At 48.1% G+C, this 24,999-nt stretch overlaps 1 protein-coding gene across 1 annotated transcript in view; it reads right to left on the bottom strand.

Moving 5' to 3' along the window:
- Window positions 1–24,999, bottom strand: part of KAT2A (lysine acetyltransferase 2A) — a 181,351-nt gene that overhangs the window by 45,487 nt on the left and 110,865 nt on the right. The window contains exons 15-17 of the mRNA XM_086924140.1: window positions 24,835–24,871; window positions 23,264–23,327; window positions 6,228–6,312 (exon numbers count right to left, since the gene is read on the bottom strand). Coding sequence (XP_086780266.1) covers window positions 6,228–6,312; window positions 23,264–23,327; window positions 24,835–24,871 — 186 coding nt within the window. The remainder of the gene's footprint in view (window positions 1–6,227; window positions 6,313–23,263; window positions 23,328–24,834; window positions 24,872–24,999) is intronic.

Raw genomic sequence — 24,999 nt, 5'->3', positions numbered from 1 at the left:
GTTTTGCGAGTCCTTAATAGCGATTCCTTCATAATCGCTATTAAGGACTCGCAAAACGGCTCTTTGATGAATCTAGCTGTTAGTGTTTAATCCTGCCCCAGGACACAGCACAATGAAGTCATTTGGTGTCCTGGAGACAATTCTAACATTTTTCACAGTTACTTTTTCATTTTTGCACTCTGCCCCTCACTCACCGAATGTCTTGGTCCCCTCTTAAAAACAAACAAATAAAACACCTTAGCTCCTCTTCCAACTTTTTTGGAGAGTTGAAGCCCACACTGGGGACCGTGTGGCCCCAGTGTGAGGGGGAAACCCTATGATGAAGCATGTCACCTTCGGGTGAGTAAGGGTTCTCGTCTTTAAAAAGGGATACCCCTACTTTTCACAACACTCTAGCTTTTTTCTCTTGACAGGAGTTAATGCAACTGTGCTTATAGTTTGGTTAAGACCACACCTAGTGTGAGAAATCAATCTGCCACGAGGGTCTCAGCGATGAACTTGACTTTGGCTATAAATTCTTCCTTGCAAGTTGTCTATGCTCCAAAATCTTATGCTCTGCACTTTACGAGTCCACTGGTGGCCGAGGATGCGGTACCGAAGCGGCAGATGAGACTTTGAGGAGGACTGTGCCACAGAGTGTGGAGCAGGCGTTGCGTCCGACTCGGTCGGTCGGTGCCGACCATAGCCAGAAGGCAGAGGAGCGACAGAGGCCCTGTAGGCGGTACAAGAGCTTGAGATTGGAGCCTCTATGATGTAAGCACTGGGGTAGAAGTACTTGCTGTAGTTTTCTTTTGACGCCGTCCCGATGGAGGCTCTTCTCACTTGACATCAGTCTCAGAGTCAATGCTTTCCGGTCGCCTCTATTTCAATGCCTGCAGCATCCACCTTTTTGATATCCAACCCCTCTTACTCACTGAGGAGGTCTTAGGTATCTTCCTCCTCGCCATGGCTGCAGAGGTGACTAGCTCGTCTGGTCTGAAGAGCCTTTTTGTTACAGAACGCAAGGTATGCCTAACAACAGTCTTCACAGTGTTCGAAGGACAGCAAAGATTGCACACTTTGAGTAGGTCTGACCTCAGGTACTTGGTGTGGCAAGTAGGACAGAAACGGAATGGAGTCCTTTTTTATTATGGGGACATTCTCGAACCGGACAGTGGGAGGTGAGAAGTTGATGACCGTCACAGAGTTTAAAAGTTGTGCAACGATGTAGACTTATGAGAATGCAGGATTATTTGGTACAACTGGCGAGAAAACTGATCCAAGGGCCCAGCGAGAACACCACACTGCGTCAAACCGGAGCTCACATTTACACGTCTGAACCAGACTGGAGAAAAAACATACTAACAATGGAGCCAATGCCCAGAACCACTAATAGGTGGAGTCACTAAGTCCTGTGACTCTAAAAGACTTCTTTTGAAGAAAAGCAAGTTGTGGATGTCCACGCCCAACACTAGGTGATGAAATATTGCACAGCATGTCTATCTACAGCTACAGGTCACAAACAGATTGTTACTTATGATGCTGGCTTTTTACGAGAAACAATGGCACTTCAATTTGTGTGCATGATGATCCAAACAGGTGAACCAGTGCATGTGGTGGCTTTAAATAGGGTATGTTTATCAAACACTCATTAATGAATTCTATTACAAGACATGAAGTACGAGTTACTTACCTTTGGTAACGATGTATCTAGTAGAGACAATTCTAGCCGCAGATTCCTTAACGTAGAATTATTCCCAGGTGTGAGACTAGACCCGGAAAACATTTTGCCTAGCATCCCTGCGCGCCGGGGGGATGGCATCAGCATCTCCGCCCCTACATTGTCCGCATAGGTGACGTCAGAGAGGTCACATAAGTTCCACCCCGGCGCGCCTACATTAGTTTTCTTCAATTAACTTTTCGGCGCCACAACGCGGAGCCATCAGACAAAACTGTGACATTATGGGAACAGTACAGAACAGTGTGCGAAAGAGCAGAAACATAGAAAAGGAATGGTGAGGAACCTCATAAAGGCCAGTGCATCTGCAGCACCTAAGGGCAGGGAGAAAAATAAAGAACAGAGCACCGCCCTGATCAGCAACCCTGCCAGTACGGAAATAGCCCCCCTAGAGACAAAGAACGTGTGAAAAAATGTCATGATAACACGCAGCAGGACTACAATCCCAATCATGAAAAATTAAGGGTAACCAGTCTGGGACAAACCAGGAACGACAAACCCCCAGAACAGCCCCAGCACAGAATGTGTAATCCCCTATAAGGAACAAGGGCAGAGACCCGGCCAAAAGACCGCAATCCAGAGGGCAGTAGAGACGTATAGGGGCCAGAACCCCAAACACTGAAAGGGAAAAGAGGGGGGGGGGGGGGGGGTGGGGGATTGGTCGGGGTTGAGGTGAAACCTAACCAGGAGCAACCAAAGCGTAATTGTACAGAAGCACCTAAAACCTATTCTCCAACGACCCAAGGGAGGAATCGGGCCAATAACAGGACAACATTCTGCCAAAAAAGAGCAAAAGAATGCACTCACAGAAGACATAGCCACCCACAGAGAAGAGGAGACCAAGCCAAAGATTCTCGCAGAACGGGGAGGAAGGGCGGGTTGTGAAGGAATCCGCGGCTAGAATTGTCTCTACCAGATACATCGTTACCGAAGGTAAGTAACTCGTACATCTGCTAGATACTACTAGCCGCAGATTCCTTAACGTAGAATAGATACCCTAGCCACACCCAAGGGGGAGGAGTGTCTGCGGGAGGACCCCACCAGCCTGGACATAAAAGAGTCCCACAGGGGACGAGGCCAACGGACAGGGAAAAGAACCCTGTCTCCCTATGCAAGGGGAACTCCTGCAACCAGAAGACCCCCAACCCCAGAGGGGAGGTGGGAAGACAAGAAGAGAGGCAGCCCACCGTCAAGCTACCAAGAATCTCCACCAGGAGCCCCAGGGCCAAGCAATGAAAAGGAGCACCTAGGAAGAAGTGCAACCTAGAGGCTCCAAGGAAAAGAGTGAGTGAAGGTAAGCCCCCCCGCCCCCAGGAACACCCAATAAGACAGGCGGAGCAGAGGGGTAGCACGAGGTCGCCCAGGGGAGGCCGCCAAACACTCTGCAGGGACAGACAGCGCCCGAGGAGGCACAAGAAACTCAAGAACCACCGCAACCCCAGGGAGGAGAGGGAGAACTGAAGACAGGGCCCACTGGAAGAGGGTTCGAGTACACCTCAGCTTCAAGCAGCACGGAACAGTGCTCCCAGGACATGCCGGACGCCAGCCGAAGACAGAGGCCAGGAAGGCCAAGAAAGCCCTGAACACACACGAGGGAGAAGTCCGTACACGTGGCCCAAACAACAAAGAAGCGGAACCAAGTAGAGCGATGACGCAAGGTCGCAGACAGCAGGCCAGACCAGGCTAGCAACACAGCGACCCCGGAGAAGGACAGCTGAAGCGCAGTGTGAGCCATTCCAAAAACCTTAGCAAGAGGAACGTACCTGAGACATACCGTGACGCCACAGAGATCAGAGGCCCGAAGGTGACCACACATCCCCAACACATGACAGAGCTATATAATAGCTACCAAAACCCCACATAGGGCATGTTACGTCCCAGGACATGGGAACCCGCTTAGGAAAAACTTTCTGCTGCAGAGGAAAAACAGAAAAGACCTGCGGAGAACCCGCAGACGGCTGGCCAATCAGCCAATAAGAACAGCAGAAGGCCTAATCTCAGGGCAATACGGCTCAGGAAGAGGAAGAAGAGAAGGAGAAGGAGGAAGAGAAGGAGGAAGAGGAAGAGGAAGAGGTCGAAGTCCCGCCAAGAACCTCCGAATGGCAGAGTCCACAGGGGCGTGGACAAAAAGAGCGCCATCGAAAGGAAGGTCCACCAGCCGTTCTCAAACGTTTTCTGGGAACACACTGCCCCGAAGCCAGGCATGTCGACGAAGTGCGACTGAAGAAGCCATGGCACAACCAAGTACCTCCGAGATGTTCAGAGCGGAGCGAAGAATAAACGCCGCCAACTTCCGGCCATCTAACACATGGTGCCTCAGATCAACACAGGCACTCTCCTGAGAAGCGACAGACATAAGGGACTCTGCCAAGTCTCACAAGCAAGAAGTGGCCCTAGCCAAAAAGCACACAGTGTTCAGGGCCCTCAGAGCCCCACCGGTAGAGGCAAACAAATTGCACCCCCAGGAGTCAAGCCAGCGGTCCTCACGTGATGGGGAAGACAACAGCGGAGGCAGAGAGGGGAAGCATTCTGCAAAAGAGGGCCCCTGGTAGAAGGGTGGTGGGAAAGACACACAGGATCAAACAGCGCCGGATGGTGGCGGTGCAGAAGGTGGCGGGCGGCCCCAAGTCCCCAGAAGAGAAGAATGGAGCGAACCCTCAAAGGGAAGCAGCAGCTCCCTACCACCAGAACCTTGATGGAGGACTTCTTGAAGATGATCCGTGGGGAAATAGGCAGCAGGATCACCCATGCGCAAAATTCCCACAGCCGTGGAACTAGCGCAAGCAAAGGCAGCACCGACCTCTGTAGGGCCCTGCGGTGGAGAAAGCAGCTCCTCAGTAGGAGACGGCTGCAAGCTAAGGAGGCTGTCCCACAAGCCAACCGGAGAAAGCAAGGGCGAGGTCCGGAAAAGAAGAAGAGGGACCGAGGAGTGGGGAGCCTTTGGCGAAGACCGCGGCTGAGGTGACGTCGGGGAAAAAGCCACAATGCGGCGGCCCGTCTCCGGCGAGGATGACACCAGCAAGCGCCGAACCTATGGAGAAGAGGGGGCGTTCGAGGACGAGTCAACGGCTCAACTTCGGCCTGGCACCATAGAGTCCGCAATTTAAGGCAGGACATCGTCGTCCGACGATAAGGGAGACGCCAGAACGACCTCCGCCACAGCGCTCGGCACAGGAGACCGGGGCTGGGCCGGGGCAGCGAAGGACCAGCGCCAGAAAGGCTTCGACCCGACCTCCAAAGAGGCCACCACCTGCGTGGAGGCGCGAGCGGGACCCGGGGTGGGACAAGCGGACCCCGGTCAGCCTCGGCTTGTGACGGGACAAGAAGGGCCCTTTGCCAGCCCCTGTGGCGCAGCCAGGGCTAGCAGCCGCCCGAGCCTAAGTGGAGTCATCTCGGACAAGGCCACCGCCCCAGTCCCGAGGGGGGCTCGGAGATGTGACCCAAGCCCCGGCGACCTCCAGCGACACCACAGGGACTCCCGCAGGAGTTTGCAGCGAAGCACAGGAGCCGTGGTCCGAAGGAGGGACCCCCGGAGGGCCGCACTCCAACGGAACCACATCCTCCGAACCTGGATGCGAGCCAATCGGTGCCGGGGCCGGAGCCACCGGCGACGCGGAGGGCCCTGCACACGGCAAAAGATCCGCAGATGTCCCAGGAGGGGAAGGAGGAGGAGGAGAAGCCAGCGAGGCCTGCAAGGCCGCCGCATATGTCTCCATCTGGGCTCTAGACACCCCACACCAGGAAACGACGAATAAGGGGCGACGCGTGGGACGCACCACCCGCGGAGAGCCCACGCCACCGGGAACCAGCCCTCGGGGACAAGCTGCGACACTTACCGACAGGTTAGCGACGCCGTTGCAGCCTGGAAGAAGTCTGATGTCGAAGACTGAGGCAGCAATTCCTGAAACCCTCCGCAGGGGCCAGGCGTGGTGACGCCGCCGTCCTGGACATGCGGGCTGAGAGAAGTTTCATCCGGCGCTCCTGCCAGGACTTCGGTTTCATCTGCTGGCATGCCTCACAATCGGTAGAGTCGTGGTGTTCTCCCAAACACCACAATGCAGATATGGTGAGGATACGTCGCCGACATCTGTCGCGCACAAGACGAGCACGTCTTAAAGCCCGAAGGCATTCGCACACTGTTCTCACACACACGGAACCAGTGAAAGGGAAAAGGCCCGAAACAGGCCAGGCGCATGATCCGGATCCGCGTTGCACACAGAAAAGTAATAAAACTGACGTAGGCACGCCGGGGTGGGACTTATGTGACCTCGCTGACGTCATGTACGCGGACATCAGGGCTGAGTCGCGTGATGCCGTCCCCCAGGCACGCAGGGATGCTGGGCAAAATGTTTTCGGTTCCAGTCTCACGCCTGGGGATAATTCTACGCTAAGGAATCTGCGGCTAGTAGTTTCTATCAGATGGTTTATGCATCCAGAGAGAAAGCGACAGCAATCTCTCCTTTTATGGTATAAACTTTTGAAAATAAACACAGAAGAGCAATTACCCTACCAATAGGAAAGCGGATGACTTCATAGTAATCTGGTGCCTCAGACTTCTTCACTGGCTCCATGAAAGGCCATGAACTTGGATGCGCCTGCAAAACAAAAGTTGTTCAGATGGAATAAATACAGATTGGCCTACAAGTTATTTCTTTGCACCAGATAAAGTTATGAATTCTGATCACCAACACTTTTTGGTGGAAATTCCGGTAAACATCAAACTTGGGCCTAATTTAGTATAGCAGATTTCCAGACCATCTTGTTTAGAGCGCATTGTGCCTCTGTACAATTCAAACAGAGTGGACAGTAAATCTGCTGCTTTACAGTTGGTCCCATATCCACCAATTTCTAAGCAGCTATACCAAGAATTAGCCAATTTCTAAGCACTCCCGATTTAGGCAGAAAAAGAACTTTGCAATAGGGGTGGGTTTGGGAGGGGGGAGTAGACTAATTGGCTACTAGACTACATGTGATCTTATTTGGCACTACCGAGGCCACCTCGTCCTTTCTTTGCTTTTACAAGACCATGCTAAATTATTAAACTTTCAACAACACCTTGTATAGTATTAGCAACTAACAAATAAGTGCAGAGGTCCAGATGCAACTTTTACAGGGGCAGCTGAAACGCATTGGTGCAAGGTGGGTATGTGATTGTGAAGGGCATTAAATCCCTCAAAGCATAATAAGAAATGGAGAATAGACATGGGAGAAGGTGGGACTGAAAGTATCCACAAAAAATTATCAAGGTCGCCACCATAAAAGGCTGGTACATGGAATGCTGCACATTGTAATGGATGAACTTGCAAGAGTACAAAAAACAAACAAAAATGCCATTTACAGAGGCCAAGGCTTCCTTCAACTTTGGGACAAAGGAACTGCAAAGTACTAGCAATCCTAGTTCTCTACAATGGGTACTCATTAACTTCCTAAACAGCAAAACATCTCTACCCATGACCAGGATCCTGGAACACTTTCTAAAAAATAATCTTTTTTTCCAAAAGATATTTAGCAAGCTAATTCGACCTAGTTGAGATTTCTGAATTACTCTACTGTTTGCATTGTAAATCCCCATGGTCTGATTCATAAAACCATTTGCACGCCAACATTACACTTTAGTGTACAGATGGCACGTGTTACAAGAATTAATTCACATTTTGTAATTAACAAAAGTGATGCCCTTATGTGATTCACAGACACTTAACTTTTACATGTAAGTAAATATGGGTGGGCTTTTAAAGATGCTTTTGAAAGATGGTAAACATCTACGATCAGAAACCCTTGAAACGCACATTACTGCCCTAGATATGATTGTCACAGAAAGGATTATACCTCTATCCAACGTGGGAATGTGAACCAGCAACCTCAAAACTGATGGGGGTAGGAATATTTCCTATTTTACAAAATGTTACTTTTCATTAAGTCAGCAGATGAAACTGGATATCTATTGAAGAATGCTAAAATGGTTAATCATTTGCCAAATTGGGAAGTCACAAAAGAATTCCAGAACATCTCCTGTGAAACCATGACTGCAGTTTGACTGGAATACTTTGAAATATATAAAAGACGCATATTTACTTCAAACAGGAGTACATTTGTCATTTTTGTGAAATGAGTGGAACTGTAATTCCAAAACTGAACTGATATTTGAGCAGACCTTCCTTCAAATGACATGCTTTCAACTGTGGTATTTTTCTGCACTGCATGAAATATCTATTTTTATGGTTTGTCTGGAGTACCTGGAATGCTTTGGAGGTTGCCTTAATAATCATTTGACCAAGTAAACAAATATTTACATCTTTCTCTAGATGAGCATCTACAGTGCATTAGCAAAAACCACATGTTTACGTTGATTTTCAAGAACAGAGGGTTTCAAAAGAGATGTTCAAATATATAACTTCCAAGTGATATTGAGCACAATTAGCTCCCATGATTTAAATGTATACAGATCCAGCAGAGGGTAGATAATCTACATATTGAATTATCTATCAGATATGAATCTTCAGGTGTAGAAAGTACAGAAATCTTCCTTTAGACCTTGGTTATTACTAGAAAGTAAAGGGAGGCCTTTGCTCTTAAGGTGATCTGAGCACCCTAACACGATGCACAGTTGTCTTGAACCTGTAGAGATTTTGACTAGTTTTGGATGAAATGCATGGAAGAAGGCTTTTGAATTTTAATGCATGACAGATTTGAATAATGAGAATGCCTGTCAAGATGTAGGTTACCATGAAATTGATAACTGGAAAAATAAAGGCTCATTTAAGGCATCTGATCCCTACAAATTGTGGGTGACCTTAAAAAAGCCTTTTGGGGTTTTCGGTTATAAGTCCCATCTGATCTTCAGCTCCTGCTTCTAAAGTGAGTCAGTCTTCTAGACAGCACATAGGCTCAGATGGTACCTGTGGACCTTCCCCGTGAAGAGAACAAAGGAAACAAGCATTTGCAATGCAATAGGTCTCGCATTAGGAAATTTTGAGCTTGGTATTGTAAATTACAATTTTTTATTTAGCTGTTGGTTTTGAAAATAGCTAAATTAATAGCTTTGTCATTTACAATGCCAATAGTTTCAATTTTCGCAAATGTGACACCTGTAGCATTTGTAATGCGATATGTGTTGTATTTACATGGCTTAGATGTATTGATATTACAAATTACAATGGCTTTTCATTTTTTTAATAATTAACCTCTTTGCTGCTTCGAACGTTCAGCACCCAGTGCTGACTGTTCGAATAACTCGATTTACAAAAGGGGGTGGTGATGAACAGAGTGTCTGAATTGAGCAGACCACTCTTACCCAGTCCAAAGATCAGGGCTTGATCCATCACCGTTATTTATCTCACTGCCCCATCCCAGCTCAGAACCTGGCTATATGCAAATCAGTCTGTCCCTGGCCCAGTGCATCATGGGAACAGGGCAGACTAAACTACCAAGCCAATTCTTTACCAGAAAGGAGACAAGCTACCGGGGACCGGTTTCTGGCATTTCAGCCTCTTCGGCCCGGCTTGCTTGAATCCTGATGGAGCAGTGAGAAAGGGACTCATGTCTGAGTATACCCTGCCACACCTATAGTGGCCGAAATCGATTTACAAAAGGGGGTGGTGATGAACAGAGTGTCTGAATTGAGCAGACCACTCTTACCCAGTCCAAAGATCAGGGCTTGATCCATCACCGTTATTTATCTCACTGCCCCATCCCAGCTCAGAACCTGGCTATATGCAAATCAGTCTGTCCCTGGCCCAGTGCATCATGGGAACAGGGCAGACTAAACTACCAAGCCAATTCTTTACCAGAAAGGAGACAAGCTACCGGGGACCGGTTTCTGGCATTTCAGCCTCTTCGGCCCGGCTTGCTTGAATCCTGATGGAGCAGTGAGAAAGGGACTCATGTCTGAGTATACCCTGCCACACCTATAGTGGCCAAAATCGATTTACAAAAGGGGGTGGTGATGAACAGAGTGTCTGAATTGAGCAGACCACTCTTACCCAGTCCAAAGATCAGGGCTTGATCCATCACCGTTATTTATCTCACTGCCCCATCCCAGCTCAGAACCTGGCTATATGCAAATCAGTCTGTCCCTGGCCCAGTGCATCATGGGAACAGGGCAGACTAAACTACCAAGCCAATTCTTTACCAGAAAGGAGACAAGCTACCGGGGACCGGTTTCTGGCATTTCAGCCTCTTCGGCCCGGCTTGCTTGAATCCTGATGGAGCAGTGAGAAAGGGACTCATGTCTGAGTATACCCTGCCACACCTATAGTGGCCAAAATCGATTTACAAAAGGGGGTGGTGATGAACAGAGTGTCTGAATTGAGCAGACCACTCTTACCCAGTCCAAAGATCAGGGCTTGATCCATCACCGTTATTTATCTCACTGCCCCATCCCAGCTCAGAACCTGGCTATATGCAAATCAGTCTGTCCCTGGCCCAGTGCATCATGGGAACAGGGCAGACTAAACTACCAAGCCAATTCTTTACCAGAAAGGAGACAAGCTACCGGGGACCGGTTTCTGGCATTTCAGCCTCTTCGGCCCGGCTTGCTTGAATCCTGATGGAGCAGTGAGAAAGGGACTCATGTCTGAGTATACCCTGCCACACCTATAGTGGCCAAAATCGATTTACAAAAGGGGGTGGTGATGAACAGAGTGTCTGAATTGAGCAGACCACTCTTACCCAGTCCAAAGATCAGGGCTTGATCCATCACCGTTATTTATCTCACTGCCCCATCCCAGCTCAGAACCTGGCTATATGCAAATCAGTCTGTCCCTGGCCCAGTGCATCATGGGAACAGGGCAGACTAAACTGCCAAGCCTTGCTCATTGTCCACCCTAAGCGTGGAAGGGTATGCTCAGATGTGAGTCCCTTGCTCATTGCACCATCAGGATTCAAGCAAGCCGGGCCGAAGAGGCTGAAATGCCAGAAACCGGTCCCCGGTAGCTTGTTTCCTTCCCAGTGTAAGAATTGGCTTTTGTAGTTTGGTTTGCCCTGTTTCCATCATGCACTGGGACAGGAACAGACTAATTTGCATACAGCCAGGTTCTGAAACTGGGATGGTGCAGTGAGCTAAAAAACGGTGTTGGATCTAGCCCTGATCTCTTGACTGGGTGAGAGTATTCTGTTTAATTCAGAGACTCTGTCCCTCACCACCCCTTGTTGTAAATATTTTTGTCCACCCTAAGCGTGGAAGGGTATGCTCAGATGTGAGTCCCTTGCTCATTGCACCATCAGGATTCAAGCAAGCCGGGCCGAAGAGGCTGAAATGCCAGAAACCGGTCCCCGGTAGCTTGTTTCCTTCCCAGTGTAAGAATTGGCTTTTGTAGTTTGGTTTGCCCTGTTTCCATCATGCACTGGGACAGGAACAGACTAATTTGCATACAGCCAGGTTCTGAAACTGGGATGGTGCAGTGAGCTAAAAAACGGTGTTGGATCTAGCCCTGATCTCTTGACTGGGTGAGAGTATTCTGTTTAATTCAGAGACTCTGTCCCTCACCACCCCTTGTTGTAAATATTTTTGTCCACCCTAAGCGTGGAAGGGTATGCTCAGATGTGAGTCCCTTGCTCATTGCACCATCAGGATTCAAGCAAGCCGGGCCGAAGAGGCTGAAATGCCAGAAACCGGTCCCCGGTAGCTTGTTTCCTTCCCAGTGTAAGAATTGGCTTTTGTAGTTTGGTTTGCCCTGTTTCCATCATGCACTGGGACAGGAACAGACTAATTTGCATACAGCCAGGTTCTGAAACTGGGATGGTGCAGTGAGCTAAAAAACGGTGTTGGATCTAGCCCTGATCTCTTGACTGGGTGAGAGTATTCTGTTTAATTCAGAGACTCTGTCCCTCACCACCCCTTGTTGTAAATATTTTTGTCCACCCTAAGCGTGGAAGGGTATGCTCAGATGTGAGTCCCTTGCTCATTGCACCATCAGGATTCAAGCAAGCCGGGCCGAAGAGGCTGAAATGCCAGAAACCGGTCCCCGGTAGCTTGTTTCCTTCCCAGTGTAAGAATTGGCTTTTGTAGTTTGGTTTGCCCTGTTTCCATCATGCACTGGGACAGGAACAGACTAATTTGCATACAGCCAGGTTCTGAAACTGGGATGGTGCAGTGAGCTAAAAAACGGTGTTGGATCTAGCCCTGATCTCTTGACTGGGTGAGAGTATTCTGTTTAATTCAGAGACTCTGTCCCTCACCACCCCTTGTTGTAAATATTTTTGTCCACCCTAAGCGTGGAAGGGTATGCTCAGATGTGAGTCCCTTGCTCATTGCACCATCAGTATTCAAGCAAGCCGGGCCGAAGAGGCTGAAATGCCAGAAACCGGTCCCCGGTAGCTTGTTTCCTTCCCAGTGTAAGAATTGGCTTTTGTAGTTTGGTTTGCCCTGTTTCCATCATGCACTGGGACAGGAACAGACTAATTTGCATACAGCCAGGTTCTGAAACTGGGATGGTGCAGTGAGCTAAAAAACGGTGTTGGATCTAGCCCTGATCTCTTGACTGGGTGAGAGTATTCTGTTTAATTCAGAGACTCTGTCCCTCACCACCCCTTGTTGTAAATATGTTCGAATAACTAGCGCTGGCCCGTCGGCCAACGGTCGTTCGCAGCACTGGGGAGGTAGCGCTGCCATCGGCCGTTGGCAGCGCTTAAGGGGTTAATACTTAAATAAAAGTTATTGTAATTTATAATGGCAATAGCTTAAACTTTTGTAAATAACTTTTGTGAAGATTATGTTCAGTGTATTTTATTGTGACGAAAATCCTAGAACAGAAGTGAAATATTAACATCTAATTGTGACATTTGTAATAAAGCTTGAAACACAGAGAACATATTTGAACCAGTTGTTGTTGAATGGTTGCAAAGAGTGATGCTGTGGTGGCGCTGAGTGATGCTGTAGCGTTCAGGGATGCTGTGGTAGCGCATAGTGATGTTGTAGTGCCCCTGAGTGATGCTGTGGTGGTGCTGAGTGATGCTGTGGTGATGCGATAGATAGATAGATAGATAGATAGATAGATAGATAGGAGTGAGGGCAAGATAGATAGATAGATAGAGGGAGGGAGGGCGATAGATAACTAGGCAGATAGAGTGTATTTATGTTGCATTGAGTAGAGTGGGAGAACGAGGTGTGTAATTATATGGCAAAGAGTGGTATTATGTGAAGTGTATGAACGTTGGATTGAGAAGAGTGTAATTAAGTGGAGTGTAATTATGTTGCACTGAGTGGTAATATGGGGAGCGTATGTTGTATTCAGTAGAGTGTAATTATGTAGCGTGTAATTATGTGGCACAGAGTGGTATTGTTTGGAGTGTATGTTGCTTTGAGTGCAGTGTAATTATGTGGAGTGTAATTATGTGGCACTGAGTGGTATTTGGAGTGTATGTTGCATTGAGTGCTGTGTAATTATGTAGCATATAATTATATGGCACCGAGTGGTATTGTTTGGAGTGTATGTTGCTTTGAGTGCAGTGTAATTATGTGGAGTGTAATTATGTGGCACTGAGTGGTATTTGGAGTGTATGTTGCGTTGAGCGCAGTGTAATTATGTAGCATAGAATTATGTGGCAATGAGTGGTATTATGTGGACTGTATTTACGTTGGATTGAGTATTTACGTTGGATTGAGAAGAGTGTAATTAAGTGGAGTGTAATTATGTGGCACTGAGTGCTATTGTTTGGAGTGTATGTTGCATTGAGTGCAGTGTAATTATGTAGCATATAATTATGTGGCACTGAGTGGTATTGCGTGGAGTGTGTTGCATTCAGTAGAGTGTAATTATGTGGTGTGTAATTATGTGTCACTGAGTGGTATTTGGAGTGTATGTTGCATTGAGTGCAGTGTAAGTATGTTGCATATAACTATGTGGAACTGAGTGGTATTTGGAGTGTATGTTGCATTGAGTGCAGTGTAATTATGTGGCACTGAGTGGGATTTGGAGTGTATGTTGCATTGAGTGCAGTGTAATTATGTGGAATGTAATTATGTGGCACTGAGTGGTATTTGGAGTGTATGTTCCATTGAGTGCAGTGTAATTATGTGGCGTGTATTTATGTGGCACTGAGTGGGATTTGGAGTGTATGTTGTATTGAGTGCAGTGTAATTATGTGGAGTGTAATTATGTGGCGCGGAGTGGTATTTGGAGTGTATGTTGCGTTGAGCGCAGTGCAAATATGTAGCATATAATTATGTGGCACTGAGTGGTATTGTGTGTAGAGTATGTTGTATTCAGTAGAGTGTAATTGTGTGGCGTGTAATTATGTGGCACTGAGTGGTATTTGGAGTGTATGTTCCATTCAGTGCAGTGTAATTATGTGGCGTGTAATTATGTGGCACTGAGTGGGATTTGAAGTGTATATTGCATTAAGTGTAGTGCAATTGTGTGGCGTGTAATTATGTGGCACTGAGTGGGATTTGGAGTGTATGTTCTATTGAGTGCAGTGTAATTATGTGGCACTTAGTGGGATTTGGAGTGTATGTTGCATTGAGTGCAGTGTAATTATGTGGCATGTAATTATGTGGCACTGAGTGGTATTTGGAGTGTATGTTGCATTGAATGCAGTGTAATTATGTGGCGTGTAATTATGTGGCACTGAGTGGTATTTGGAGTGTATGTTGCATTGAGTGCAGTGTAAATATGTGGCGTGTAATTATGTGGCACTGAGTGGTATTTGGAGTGTATATTACATTGAGTGCAGTGGAGAAGTGTGGCTCACTGGTTAGAGCAGGCAGACCCTGAAGCAGAGGTCAGACCCGGGACCAGGGTTCAATTCCCGACGCGGCAGGGTCTTGAGCTCAAATGTCCATGGACTCGATAATTCTCGCTTCGGTGCCTGACCTAATCATGGGTTCACACTCTGCAACTCTGGGCATTAAGCTTGCTTAATCTCCACAACGGCCCCCCGCGGCGGGATGCCTGGCTTTCACCTTGGGGATGCCCTGTAGGGGCTATCTCACAGGGAAAAAGCCAGGACGGGTTCCCAAGGCAAGCGCGGAGATACCCCTTCGGGGGTCGAATCTGGCGCTATATAAGAACATAATAATAATTATGTGAGTGTAATTATGTGGCACTGAGTGGTATTTAGAGTGTATGTTGTGTTCAGCGCAGTGTAAAAACCAAACATGTGATGCGTTACAAAGTTGCCTACAGACACGCGTTACAAAATTGTCTCTGGAGTTTGTTTAAAAAAAATAAATCACACGCTGTCTGGGCACATTTGCATTTCGTGAACAAAACTGGAAGGCTTTTAGTCAGTAAAGGACATTGGGTGCGCAACCTAAGGCGAACACACTGATATTAACTTAGCAAATGGGGCGGTGCACCTGGGTGAGTGGAGAGCCCTAGAACCACTCGATGTTTGGTAGTGAACTACCAAATGACATGAAAAACAAGTATACCCAATGCACTCAATAGTAAACAATGTTCAATGACATTCAAACAAATAAATGATGTACAAAGCGACAGAGGGATGTAGGAATCTCCAAAGGGTGAGTAGTCCGGTGGAGTCCTTTATTTAGTAAAACAGCCAGCCGACACGTTTTTCATCGCTATTGCGAATCCTCAGGGCTATAAGTGGCTGTATAGCATCAGTAGGTCGCTCTGCTGGTGATACTTCCGACCCAGCTGGGCCCGTGACCGTGGATAGAATAACATCAGTGAAGCTGTGGACGACCCTTGTGTGTGTGAATATTCCCGTAGTCTATGAAAGTGAATGACCTTCAACCGGTATAAGTCTGTCAATGTATTCAGGCGTAAAAGGTCACAATATCTCTCGTGGTAACACGCTATTCATGCGTAGCTTCGGGTCGGGTACGACCACTTCTTTGTTTACACGCCCGAATCCGCTGTGTATGTTCAGCGCCGCCGCGTATTTCTCACGGTAGTAGACCGTCTACTGCATGTGTGGCATGAAAAACCAGCATTTTGGCAACCTGGCAGGAAAGAGGCGAATGCTGGAAATGATGTGTGGTCAGCGGGGAATATGCCTAGGACATGCAGGTAAAGCCCATATCAGACATAGGAGTCTGAAAAAAAGTGTAGTGAAACATGGGGTGCCCATGACATTGGTGGGACAGAGGACAGACTGGCCGAATGGGTGGGGCCGCCATGGGTGCGCGAACCAAAGCGAATGCGTGGGTGTGGCGGAAACCGGAGGAGATAAGTGGGAAGACAGACTGGCCGAGTGGGTCAGGCCGCCATTAATGCGCGAAAGAAAGTGAATGCGCAGATGTGGCGGAATCAGGGTAAGAAAGGAAAGGTAAATGAACCACGGGTAGACACAAACAAGAAGAGAAATCGAAAGTGAAGGACTGTCACTGCCTGACGGCCGCAAAATGCAATAAAAACAAGCTCTTGGCATTCTGTGGGGGGGCGTGAGCGCATTGGCTGGAGAGCAGCAGCCTTTGATGTGGGAGCGAGTGGGAGGGAACACCATATGGGGTGTGACTGAGAAGTGAGGCCAAGCGCGCGCTGGGGAAGCGACACAGTTGAGTACCTCACATGCATTGGGGACAATCCTCGCTGGTTTCAAGAGTTTGTTTTGCCTAAAATACTCTCGAAGAACAACGCATGCGCGTTGGTTCTACGAGACCTAAAAACGAGGGGGAATGTCACAAATGCGCATTGGAATGATGCAAGTTTGCCGGAGTCAATGTCTTCTTTTACATACTGTGAAACATTTGCTGTCCACTATGGCTCCTCAAGACATTCACCTTGACTCAAGAGGATAAAAGATGGCTAGACGAAGAGCATATTGATTGTAGGCCCTCAGTGTTAAGTCTAGAATCAGCTACGGCCAAAGCACCACTTCACCAAGTGACTTTGGTAACGGAGGTGGACTCAGCATCATCCAAAGCAGTGCAAAAACCTTCCTCTCCCATGCTGGCCATTTTAGGCTGGATTCCAGAATCGACTGCGTTTAGCAACTACAGCTTTTACACTGACCATTTCGATTTATTTCAAACAATTCATAAACTATGTGCGTTCAAGGATGCACTTCCCTGCGGGATATGCTTTCCTATTGTAGCTTACTTTTATTTCACCTCCTATTTATTTATTTTTTCTTGTTATCGGCTCAATGAATGTGCATTTTTCCTAAGAGTTGTATTGTTGCTTTCTACCTACTAGTGTGCATGTTAATGTCCCTCCATCATGAGTTTTGTTTCTGGATGGACAGGTCATTGATAACAAAGGTAAATTGTGGAGATGTACTTCTTCCACATTTCGCACAAAAAGTCCTCAGATTGGACTAGGAACAGGATATCAGATATTGGTTTTTCTGTAGCTGATATTTTTTTTAAGTCTTGCAGATGCTACATATTGTTTCTAGTCAGTTAAGATTTCTTTAAGTTCTGAATGTAATTAGTGTTTAACGTTAGCCTTCCGTATCATTTGTCAACCTAAAGTTGTCTATAAAGCGAACCCCTTTTTCTGAGATCACTATAACACAATTATACACTGCAGTGGCTGCACAGGCCAATCTTGACTGGAAGCATAATCAACATTCTACATGGAATTTCCTTCATAAAAACACTGAGCAAAGATGTGACTATCAGGAAGACCAATATGTATGTTAATTAATGTTCCACTGCAGGAGAGACAAAAGCAGCTGAAAAACAGGTTGAGAAAGTAGCAACGATGATAAAATCAAGAAAAATAACCTTTGCCACAACAGTTTTTATAGGTAAACATTGACATGTGTGAAATGAAGCAAAATATTTAAAAATCATTTTCCTAAGGAAAGAAGTTGAAAGAGCAAAGGCAAGTCTTTAAAGCTCCATACTAAGGGAAGGTGGTGAGGGACATTAGCTAAGAACTTAACTGGACTTCAAATCATTCTAGGGATCTGGAGAAGTCGGTCTGCCTTAAAGTGACTGAGGTATGTTCTGTGTGGCTTGTACCCATCTGCTCCGATTTTTTAAAATTAAGTTAAATGTGTTCTAAAGCAGTAGATCTTAACATTTTGACTTCTGTGGACCACCACTTAATCATTACTGCTATGCGGAGACCCCCACTGAATCAATATTGGAATCTGAAACCTCAATGAATCATTATTGGAATCTGGGTACCCTAGCCTAAGCAATTTCAAAGATTAAAACTGTAAAGTACGAGGTACTTACCTTCGGTAACTATGTATCTGGTGGAGACAATTCTAACCGCAGATTCCTTGACGTAGAATTTTTCCCAGGCGTGTGACTGGATCTGGAAATTTTTTGCCCAGCATCCCTGCGCGCCGGTGGGACAGCATCACGCGACTCCGCCCGGCGTCGTACACGTACATGACGGCAGCGAGGTCACATAAGTCCCACCCCGGCACGTCTACGTCAGTTTTCTTCAGAGAACTTTTCCGCGCCACAACGAGGAGCCATCAGACAAAACTGTGGGAGCATGGGAACAGTGTGCAAAAGAGCAAAAAAATTGGAAAAAGGAACGGTGATGAACAACACCATAAGGAGCAGTGCCAACACTGCAGTACCCAAAGGCAGGGAAAAATGGGAAAGAACAGAACAGGCACCCTTCCAGTATGTAGACACCCCCTCCGCCTCCCCCACACACACTCCCCGGAGACAAGGAACACATGCAAAATGGTATGACAACATGTAGCAGGACTACAACCCCAACCAAGAACATTGTAGGGGAACCAGTTCCAAAACAAGCAGGAATGACAAAACTCCAAAGCAACCCCAGCACAGAGTGTGACAACACCCCCAAACAAACAAGGGGCACAGGCACCAGAGGAATCCCAACCCAGGGGATAGCAGAGGAGTCATAACCCTAGCAACAAAAAAGGGAAGGAGGAGGGGCGGGAGAGAGTGAAGGCAAGCCCCAATCCCGGGGCAACCAGAGCCAAGGGGCACAGGAGTACCTCTAAACCCATCTTCCAATGTACCAAAGAGGAGGAAGAAACAAGACAAAGCATCCCGTCAAAAAGAGTGAAGGGATACACTCACAGAAGACAAAGCCACCCCCCGGGAGGCGAGTGCAGAAGACCAAGACAAAGGCCTTCGCAGAACGGGGAGGAAGGGCAGGCCATGAAGGAATTTGTGGCTAGAATTGTCTCTACCAGATACATTGTTACCGAAGGTAAGTAACTCGTACATCTGATAGAGACTACTAGCCACAGATTCCTTAACATAGAATAGATACCCTAGCCATACCCCCGGGGAATGTAATGATGTCTTGTAAAGCGCCTGAATCACCTCACATGGGGTATCTCCGCACTGTAGACCGCTGGGGAACCCGTCCTGGCTTTCCCTGTGAGACGGTCCCTACTGGGTATCTCCAAGGTGAAACCAGGCATCCCCGGCGTATGTGGGGGGCCGTTGTGGAGATTGAGACAAGCTAATGCCCAGAGTTGCCGAGTGTGATCCCTAGTTAGAGGAGTCACTGAGGCGAGAATTATCGAGTCCGCTGATCCTTGTCCACGGCCCTGCCGCGTCGGGAATTGAACCCTGGTCCCGGGTTGTCCTGTGCTTCCGGGTCTGCCGCCTCTAACCAGTGAGCCACACCACTCCAAGGGAGGGTCTGCGAGAGAACCCCACCAGCCTGGACATAACAGAGGGTACCACAAGGGACTAGTCCAACGGACAGGGCGAGGAGCCCTGTCCCGCCAGGCAAGGGGAACCCCTACAAGCAAAAAACCACCGACCCCATGGGGGGTGAGGGAAAGAGGAAAGAAGAGGAAGCCCATTCACACTCAACCGAGGAAACAAGAGCAAGGGGAGGCCGAAGCACCCCACGCCCATACAAGGCAACAGAACCTCCAAACAATGCCAAGGCAAGGAAGAAAGGCAAGCTAGAGGCTCCAAGGAGACGAGGGAAAAAGAAGGCAAGCCCCCCACCGGGAACACTCCTCGCGAAGAGGGCAGCTGAGCCCACCGCAGTCAGAAGTCAAAAGACCAGACCGCAATAAAGCAGTCAGAAGCAGAAAGAGTAGCTCGGGGAACCCAGGAAAACCGGAAATGCTGCGCCCGAAAGAGGGAGAAACACAAAATCCATCACAGCCCCCAGGACAGAGAACCTGAATGTGAAGAAGGGCCCGGACAAACCTCAGAGAGGGGCCCGCACATGCAACCCAAAAAGAACTAGAACTAGAGCCACGACGCCAGGCCGCAGACAGCAGGCAGATCAAGCAAACAGTGCAGCGACCCCGGAGAAAGGCACCCCGGGCGCCACCAAGGCATTCCAATCCAGCAAAAAGGGAATTGAATCTGCAACATACATAAATGGAGGATGAGGAAGAAGAGTAAGCAGAAGAGGAGGTAGAAGAGGAAGAAGGAAGAGAAAGAGGAGGAGCCGCCAAGAACCTCCGGATGGCAGAGTCTGCCGGAGCATGGAACAAAAGAGTGCCATCAAAGGAAAGATACACCAGTCGTCCCTCGCATTTTCGGAGAACACACTGTCCCGAAGCCTAGCATGGTGGCGAAGGGCAACCGAAGAAGCCATGGCACGACCAACCACCTCTGAGATGTCCAGAGTGGAGCAAAGAATAAACGCGAGCTCTCGGCCATCCAACACATGGTGCCACAAATCAACTCCAGCATTCTCCGGAGAAGTGGCAGATCCAAGGAACTCCGCCGAGTCCCACAAGCAAGAGGTGGCCCTAGCCAACACACAGAAAGTATTAAGGGCCCGCAGAGCCTCACTGGTGGAAGCAAACATATTGCGCCCCCAAGAGTCCAGCCAGTGGGCCTCCCGAGATGGTGGAGTCAACAGCAGTGGCAGGGATGGAAAAGCAGTCCGCAAAAGATGTCTGGAGGCAGAGGGATGCAGGGACAGACACACTGGGTCATGCTGTGCTGGAAGGTGCCGGTGCAAAAGGATCCCCCATGGCGGAGTGCCCCCAAGCCCCTGTCAAGGAAAAGTGGAGTGAACCCTCAAACGGAAGCAGCAGCTCCCTCCCACCAGTGCCCTGGTGGAGAACTTCCAGAAGATGATCCGCTAGAAAAATTGCAGCCGGATCACCCATGAGCAAAATACCCACAGCTGTGGAAACAGCGCGAGCGAAGGCTGCACCCGCCTCCGTAGGGCCCCGCGGGGGCGGGGGGGCAAAGGAGCTCAGCCGTAGTCAACGGCTGCAAACTAAGGCAGCCGTCCCCTAAGCCAATAGGAGTGGGCAGGGGCCAGGTCCAGAAAGGAGAAAGAGGAACTGAGGAGTGGGGAACCTGTGGCTCCTCTTGCGAAAACTGCGGCTGCGGTGTCGGCGAGGAGCCACCCTTTGATGACGTCGGGAAAAAAGCCACGACGTGGCGGCCCATCTCTGGTGAGGATGACATCAGCAGGCACCCCACCTCCGGGGAAGAGGGGGCGTCCGAGGACAAGTCCACGACCAGATGCCTGTCCGGTGCCGTAGAGTCCTCAACCTGAAGCAGGACGTCATAGGATAGTAGGGAAGGTGTTGGATAGTAATTAAACTATTCCCTATCCTAGAGCACCCTCCAGCGCAATTCGTTGTAATGACTTGCGTTGTAAAAGTTGCGTCGTAATGCTAGTGCGTTGTAAAAGTTGCGTTGTAAAGGATGTTTCCCCTCCTCCATACGGTGCAGGAGAACGGGGCTGGGCCAGAGCAGGAGTGGCTAAAGGACGGCGACAGACGGCGCCGACTTGACCTCCGACGAGGCAGCCGCCTGGGTGGAGGGACGAGAGGGACCCGGGAAATAACAAGGAGTCCCCCGCCAGCCTCGACCCATGATGGGGCGAGAAGGACCCAGCGGCTCTAAGGCCAACTCGACCTCTGACTCGACCCCCGACAATGCTGTTTCCTGCACGGAGGGACGAGAGGGGCCCGGGGAGGGACGCAGGGTCTCCAGCTAGCTAGGTTGAGGAGGATCTGCCGACCCATTTGGCGCCGCCAGGGCCAGCAGCCGCCGGCACCGTAGCGGCGTCGTCACCTCAGCCTCAGACAAGATAGCCGTCTGTCCAAAAGGCCGAGAGGGGCTCGGGGATGCGACCTGGGCCCCGGCAACATCCCGCGACACCACAGGGACTCCTGCGGGAGTCCCTGGTGAAAGGAGGGAAGGAGGGAACCGGGAAGGGCCACACCTAAACGGCACCACATCGTCCGAGCCTGGATGCGCACCAGTTGGCGCCAGCGCCGGAGCTGCCGGCGACGCAGCTGAGGGCACAACACTGCACAAGGGATCTGCTGACGTCCCAGGAGGAGGAGGAGGAGAAGTCAGCGAGGCCTGCAGAGCCGCCACATACATCTGGGCTCTCAACGCCCCCTCACTGGGAAACGGTGGATAGGGGACGATACGCGGGCCTGCATCACCCGCGGAGAGCCCACACCCCCAACAGGCCAGAAACCAGCCTTTGGGGACCAACTGCGACACTCGCCGACAGGGGAGCGATGCTCTGGCGGCTTAGGAGAAGGATGAGGACGATGACGGCTATGTCGAAAACCTTCCCCAGAAGCTGATAGAGGTGACGAAGCCGATCTGGACATACGAGCTGAGAGAAGTTTCATCTTGCGCTCCCGCCGAGACTTCGGCTTCAACTGCTGGCACGCCTCGCAAACAGTGGCGTTGTGATCCTCCCCCAAACACCACATACAAATAAGGTGAGGGTCCGTCGCCGACATTAGACGTCCACAAGACAAGCACGTTTTTAAGCCCGAAGGCATCCGCACACTGTTCCCACAACACGCACAATAGCGAAAGGAAAAGGCCTAAACAGGCCCGGAGCACGAATCGGATCTGTTTTGCATGCGAAAAAGGAATAAATGACGCAGGCGCGCCAGGTGGGACTTATGTGACCTTGCTGACGTCACGTACGTGGACGAAGCCTGGGTGGAGTCGCGTAATGCCGTCCCCCGGGGCGCAGGGATGATTGGTAAAAATTTCCGGATCCAGTCTCACGCCAGGGGATAATTCTACGTGAAGGAATTGGAGGCTAGTAGTCTCTATCAGATACAATATACAAAAGTATGGAAACAAGCACTTATCAAACAAATACACAAATAATAAAATATTTAATTTGCAAAAAGATTTAAAAAAAAGAATCTTCATTTTAGTGGGATGGTTGGAGCTTTTCTAAATTTCATATAAGCCACCCATTATTACTATATGCCTCCATTTTCAAATTCCTTCTTCACAGAACGTTTGAAAATGTTCTGTTTTATATTTTGCATCTTTAACCATGCATACTTTGCTATCATGTTAATATTATTTAATTTTAGAAGCAGGGTCAGGCCCCACGTAGGTGTCATGAACCTTTCTCCCTGGTGTCACTTTAATGCTAATTCTAATCTGTATAAAAACAAAAAAATTACAAGGAACATAAAAAAAAAAAAAGCATTCAGAAAGCAGCACTTTTTTATTAAATAAAATGTTTAACGATTCCATGGACTGGAAGAGATATTGTAGCATTTCTGAATTTAAATGATCATCGGAGGAAGAAATATTCCTTTGCCAAACAGTGTATGTGACCACTAAAACTGTTGCCAATTGCATGCTCTGACAATTGTGGTCTTCTCAATCAGGAAATAGGCCTATATTATAACCCTCAATGAGAATGCAGCATCATCACAGGGATTATAGAATAAGGAAAAAAATGTTGGTGTCACAACTACCTTGATGTGCGTTAGCAAAGTTTTCAAGGTGAGGTACAGCTGATCTGGATCCTTGAATTCCTTCCTATAAAACAAATAAAACAGCTGGTAATAATTTATTAAGTTGATAATTGTGCATTGCAGAAGAACAGCAATAGATAAATAGTTCCACAAAGCCTCTTTAAAGTTTCCATCCTTGAGACCGATTTGCTACCTCTGAAATCTCAACTCCTGAACCAGGTGATGACAAATTGTACCTTTCTCTACCCATCCAAACACTGGGGCTACCTCACCACACAGTCGCCAGTAGCAATCCCACAAAACCAGCTCATTAGTGTTGCATGAATTTTAGTGACACTGATTGCACACACTATCCTTCACCTTCCCAATGAAGAATTAATCAGGAGCGTCCACAAAATCCAACCTCTTATGTAATCAAAACATCAAAAATACCATTTGAGCGGAGTTACTCCCTTAAACCTCGCACTAGCTGTATTAGAATATAAATATCATCATGTCTAAATCTCCCCTAATTTGCACACTCATTAATAACCTTTGGTCAGGTCTTGAGGGGACATAGAGGAGATCCGTATTTCACAGAAAGGGACAGAATAGTTGCTGAGAATCAACAGGTGAGAGCAGCAGGGTCTCTCCTGAATGCTATTGAGACTTCAATAAACATAAGGGCAACCAGGGGAAAGAAGAGAAAGATGGAAACCGCTTGGAGGTCCTAATGGGAAATCCAAAGATGTTATTGTGGCATGCTTCATCGTCGGCACCTATTGAGACCCTGGTATAAACAGTGGTGATTGAGAAAATAACGCTCAATTAGAAACCGGTCTTTGTTTTTAACTATGCTCATGGTACCCTGTTAATACATTGTAGTTCTTTTTGGGTATACCGCAAGGCATTTTTAAGATTCTCTTTTCAACTGGATCCCTGCTTTTTACCTTATATAGTAACTCCAGTTATTGGATGAGTCTGTCCTGGTGGTACTATCCTACCAGGGGGTGGACAGCTGCCAATAATGTAGCATGCCACTATCTAGTGGGTGAGGTGTCTACTCCAAAATCTTTGGCTTTCCCTGTAGGACCTCCAAGGAGTTTTGATCTTTTTCTCTTCATTCACCTTTTGTGTATTGATATTAATTTTAGAACCCAACCAAATCAGGCTTATATCGTTCTCCCTGTGTGAAGAAAGATGCTAGAGAGACTTCCATGAACCGTGATTTCCATCCAATGTGGTTACAATCATGTGGAAAGAAGCACACTCTCCATCAAGAAGTGACACCCCAGGAGTGAGACTTTTGTGGGGCTACAATACTGGCTACTTAGACAAATCACACATTTGACTTGCTCAATGCTTGGTGACTTCCAGCCTCTTGTTAAAATGCATAATTACAACTTTCACTCCCATGCGTCAAGCTGCAGCACAGCTGAACACCTCCCCAACCCTTGCACCCCAGATCTGTTGTCATTGTATTCTTTTGTAGCCACATTTTTTCTGAGTGCTCAAATTTTGTAAATGCAGTGAACAATCTGTGAGGCAGAATCCAGAACAAACACTAAAGACATGTGATCATCAACACTTACACTTTCTCTTTTCCCATAGGTTTCCAGCCAGTTTCACCTGTTAATTGAGAAAAATGAAAATTAACAGTCTGCTCAGACAAGTCCAAATGTCTTGGCCGACTACTGCAATAGAACACCAATTTCCAAACTGCTCTATAACGTTCCATGCAGCATTGTTTTTAATGA

Source organism: Lissotriton vulgaris, chromosome 5 (assembly GCF_964263255.1).
Source record: "Lissotriton vulgaris chromosome 5, aLisVul1.2, whole genome shotgun sequence".
Taxonomy (NCBI): Eukaryota; Metazoa; Chordata; class Amphibia; order Caudata; family Salamandridae; genus Lissotriton; species Lissotriton vulgaris.
This window is presented reverse-complemented; position numbering and strand designations above follow the sequence as displayed.